Here is a 5,460-nt window from a genome sequence, read left to right on the forward strand (position 1 = left end):
TTAAAAATTGAATTAAATAAGATAAATAAGTCTTTCGAATTTTCTCTTTTTGTTATTGATTTTAAAAGGATGGCAGTGGAAAAATGGCAATTATTTTTAAAATTTTTATTTTCGAAGTATTGTCAAAATTTGATTTTAATTTTCGGTTTGTTTTTTTTTTTTTTCATCAGTTTTTTCAATGATATGTAATACATTTTTAATTGGAATTATTTAAACAAATGATCGAACAATCGATTGAATAGGAATACAGTAATCAGTGATATAAAAAAAAAATGAAAAAAACTCATTCAATCAGTAGCAAAAATTAGAAATGTAAAATTGTGAATCAAAAAAAAAACAAATTCAAATTTCAAAAATTTTTAAGATTAATCTATAAAAGAAGAGAAGTGCATTTTAGAAAGAAGCGAAAACGGCACAATATTCATTACAATCAATTAAATCAAAAATCAAAATTAAATTTAAATTATGAATTTAAATGCATAATAATGCTAAAGTTTTATTACAAAAGAGTTTTTTTTTATTTCCTTTTTCTTCACATTTTAAACCAAAATTAGCATGAATTTAACAGAATATAATATTGCATTGCCTAATTAAGCAAACATTTTTATTGTTAATTAATGTGATAATTGTCTGCTTATTGCTCGTTTAACTTCTGGAGTCCGTTTTGGATGGAAATGTTTACGTCGTGTGTGACATTGACATATTTTACAATATGATGTTTTATGAATGATCTGAAAATTAATTACATTCATTTGATAATTTTACTTTATTTTATTCACTTATTTAATTACACTTTTTTTTAAAAAAAAAAAGTAAATTTTGATTACATTTTAGAAAAGAAATCAAGAAAAAATTAATTTAATATGAAAACTTACATTTGAATCAGATAAAAAAGTATTAGGTCTTTGTTTTCTTCCACTGAATTTATTTCTTTTATCAATTCGTCGAATTTCTTTCAACAATTCTTGTATTTGCTATACCAATGAAAAACAATACGAATTCAATTATTTTATAGGATTAAATTGAATCGAAATATTTTCAAAATACCATAATTAATAAGATTTAATTTAAATATTTCCAGAAATTCTATAAACTAACATGATTTGATTCATTTCTCTTTTTTTTTTTTACAGAAAAATTTTTTTTTTCATAGAAATTTTTTTTACAGAAAATTTTTTTTTACAGAAATTTTTTACAGAAATATAATTAAATATATGGCTTAGTTTTATGTTCTAAAAATGCTAATACGATTTAATTGGGATTTTTGAACCATTACAATTATTAGTTAATTTATTAAATCAAATACCGAAATACTTGATTATTAACTAACCACTAAATACAATGGATTATTGTTAATGATGGAAGAAGTGGAAATATTCATTTCATTTTTAGCTGCCGAAATTTTCCTTGATTTCGCATCACTTTCCCATAATTTAACCAATTCGATGATTTTATTTTCCAACTTTAATATTTCCATATATTCAATTTCTTCCAAACCTTCCTTCATCACATTCATATCCTATCGAAATACAAAAAAAAAAAAGATTATCATCTCTTATCATTTATACTATCACAATCTTTTTAGGGCTAAAATTATCATCCATTTCTATTCTTCCTATTATTTTGATTTATACTATATATGTATAATATTTATAATATAATGTAATTAATTTGAATAGAGTTTTTAAAAAAATGATAAAAAAAACGGTCGCTTTTTTTAAATTATCAAATATTTATGAAATTGTAAAAAAGAAAAAAGATTTAAATGACAAAATGATTACCCAAATATGTTCTGATGAAGAATTATTGCTAGAAGTTGATGTTAAATTTGTTGAAATTGATGAGGAAGTAGATGATGATGACGAAGAAGAAGAAGAAGAAGAAGGAAAATCCATTTGAATGAACCGTATGATACGAATGTTTTTACCAAAAATGCTATCCATTACGTTGAGTCTATGGATATGTGAGGTCAAATCAATAAATATATGAGGTCAAATCAATAAATATGTGAGGTCAAATTGATGACCGCCACAAGAAAGAGAGAAAAATAAAAAACATGTTATGCTCATATACATATAGCCACTATTCGTCTCCTCACTCATCTAAATGCTAAAAGAGGAATTATTGATAAATAACCAATCCTAAAATTGTCAACCTCATTTTGAGAATTTGTCATCTATCATAATTATTGCTACATATTTTTTCTTTTCTTCTTGATTACCAGTAATTTCAAAATTAGAATAACTGTTAGAAATTGTAATCATTGAAAATAATTAAATAATCAAATTATGCTTAAGATAAAAAAAAAGAGAAAAAATTAATTAGCTTGCTTTTTTTTTTTTGCTAATGAATAAAATTTTCGACGAAAAAATAACGCATTTTTTGATAAATGAAGAAAAAAAGAATTAATTTTACACTGAAATTATCATATACAAAAAGTAATTTCAAACTACCAAATACACAGACACATACAATTTATTATGTAATCAGGTTTTAAGTTAAAATTGAAAATTTGAAATTTGAAGTTTGAAATTTGCAACAATTCATGAATATCACCCTGCTGTAATATGTAAATTTTACACTGAAACTATCATATATTAGATTTTCATAAGCCTAAAATCTAATTAATTTTATATCTTTAATTTAATTAATTTCAACTCATAAGTCTCTTTATTTGAAGAAAAAAAGCTATGCAACTTTTTGATTATTGTCCAAGATGCAAAATAATTTTTCCGCTTGCCAAAATTTACCATTTTCTATTGTCAATTTCAAATTTGAAGTTTATATTTTGCAAACATATAAAATATCTGTAAAAATATGAATTGGAATTGATAGTATATTTATCAATTAAAAAAAAAAAAGTAATAAGCTAATTAAAAGCAAATGATTAAAGGTGTTGATTCTAATAATTATAGGAAAAAAAAAACTGTGAATGAAAGGTGCAAGTGAAATTAAAATGGATTTTAAAATTTATCAATTTAGGATAACGTGGTGTAAAGTTCATAAGAAAAAAAAAAGTTTTAGTGAATATGTTGAATGAGAAAAGCGCATAAAATAATATTTCCTTATGATTATTTGCGCCCCAAAATGCCCACAACATAAAATATACAATTTCCATTCGTTAATTAAATCAAAACCAGAATTTAAGTAATTTACAATAATATTCGAACTAAAGAAATGAACTTTAGTTTTAAACTTAATTTTATCTAAGGCAAATAAAATTTTGGGAGAATAGTCGAGTGATAAATAAGGTTAGAATAATTTAATCTTTCATATTTAAATGTTCTGTATTAAATTTTACACTAATAATTTTGTACTAATAAGTACTAATATCAATGTTAATTGATTATTGATTAATTTTTTGATTATTAATGACAAAATATGTATAGGTATAAATGAATAGATAAGTATGAAAGTTTAAATATGAAGGTAAATATGAAGAAGATTCGAATACGAATTCTAATCTTTGTAATGCGAAAATGATAAAAAGAATATAAAATTTTCATGCATTACAATAAATATATTATCTTAATTGATAAGCTATTTAATGTCCAGTTTACTTTTATCATTGCAATCATTTTATTGGCCAAATATCTCAATGCACTTAGCCAAGCATTCCATTAAATTACTTTAATAGCCAATAGCATAATTATCTCATTAGTTCTCTTAGCTAATCATTCCATTAAATTATTTTATTAGTTATATATTTCATTACAATTACCTTATTAGTTATGCATTTCACTATAATTCTCGAGAAAATCAAAACGATTGTATTGTAAAATTGTTCGGCCTTAAGCCAAATAGTTCAATGTTAACATTTTATCATGATTTTATTATCACGAATCGAAACAATGTTAACATTTTATCATGATTTTATTATCATGAATCGAAACAATGTTAGTATTTTATCATGATTTTATTATCATGAATCGAAACAATGCTAACATTTTATTACTTTTTCTGGTCAAATCATACCATCTTTCCTTGGCCGGAATTGATTATCGATGTCTGATAACCTTCCACATCTCAACTTAATTTAAACTTATTGAACACTTACTTTTGCTTTTGAACAAAGTTTGTATTAATTGTACTGTTGTTACCGATTACTATAATCATCACAGTCACCGTTTATTACGAATTCTTTTTCTTCTTAGGATTCAAAATCATCCTTATATCTTTTCAAATATTCTATCCGCTCAGCAATTTGGAGAGTTTTTTTTTTTTTTTTTACTCTGATAAATACTTTCTTAGTTAACCATTCCATTAGATTACTTTATTAGCTATGTATTTCATTATAATTACCTTGTTAGCTAAGCATTTCATTACAATTACTTTATCAGTTAAGCATTTTATTACAGTAACATTGTTTATCATTCAAATATTTTAATGAAATTAAAATTCGAAATAATTTGAAATGGAATTTTATCAAAAAACAAAAAAAATAACATATTAGGAAAGCATATTAGTAATTTTTCAATAAAATTTATTAGAAAGCGAACATGTTACATAATCAACTTCGATGAGTGCATGAAAAAGAATGAAAAAAGAGTAATCGTTACTGTATTCATGCAGAACTGTCTACTGTATCTATATATACATATATGTATATCGTACCATCATCGCTTTATTTTGTATTTATAGTTATACTATACTATATATGAAAGTGTTACATATCGTACCACCATTGTTTCATTCTGTATTTACGGTTTACAAATACATCATATATGCAAACGTCACACATTTATTTTGTACTATCATTTTTTGATTCTATATTTATGGTTACAGTACATTATATGTGCAGGTACTATATATATCGTATTACCGATTATTGATTCTAAACTGGTCTTTACAATAAACTATAGACAGGTGTGCATACGGTTAGCATTTGAGGTGTAAATATTAAGAATACTACAATATACTATTTAATCAGTATGCTGCAAGTTTATCATGAAAAAAAAAAAATTCGAGAAACGGTATGACAATCTTAAATATTAATAGCAATTAATCTAATATCAAAATATTTGATGATATTCATTTCAAATTATAAATCATTATCCTTGAGTACTTGATCAATAATGACCTGTATACCATTCCATGTTTCACTTGCTATTGGTAATAACTCATGAGGTTTTACTTGAAAAGCAAACCATGCTGAAAATTTCTCATTTACTTATTCATTTTTATTTTTAAGAAAAAAAATTTTTTAATATGAAAATTTTGAAATTATTATCAAATCATTTAACATATAATTTTTCTATAGCAACAGAAAATTTAATTTAATTTGAAAAAAAAAAGAAAACATTTTATTTCTTCATTAGCATAAATTAAAAATTTAAAGAGCAAAGATTACATTTATTAAAAATTTTATCAAAGCTAATTACAACATTTATTACTGTTTTAACAAGTATTAAACGTTATTTTTTTTTTAAATTTAACCAATTTTTTTGGGATAAAACTTCC

The 5,460-nt window shown here is 23.0% G+C and overlaps 1 protein-coding gene across 1 annotated transcript; it reads right to left on the minus strand.

Annotated features, from left to right (window-relative positions):
* Positions 1 to 614: 614 nt before the first annotated feature.
* LOAG_12247 (hypothetical protein) lies at positions 615 to 1,516 on the minus strand (the record flags this gene model as incomplete). Its single annotated transcript, XM_003147761.1, has 3 exons — positions 615 to 731; positions 876 to 974; positions 1,331 to 1,516. 3 exons carry the CDS (start codon positions 1,514 to 1,516, stop codon positions 615 to 617), a joined length of 402 nt encoding a protein of 133 aa, XP_003147809.1.
* Between the last annotated feature and the right edge of the window lie 3,944 nt (positions 1,517 to 5,460).

The sequence above is a fragment of the Loa loa genome (assembly GCF_000183805.2).
Source record: "Loa loa unplaced genomic scaffold supercont3.284, whole genome shotgun sequence".
NCBI classification, from domain to species: domain Eukaryota; kingdom Metazoa; phylum Nematoda; class Chromadorea; order Rhabditida; family Onchocercidae; genus Loa; species Loa loa.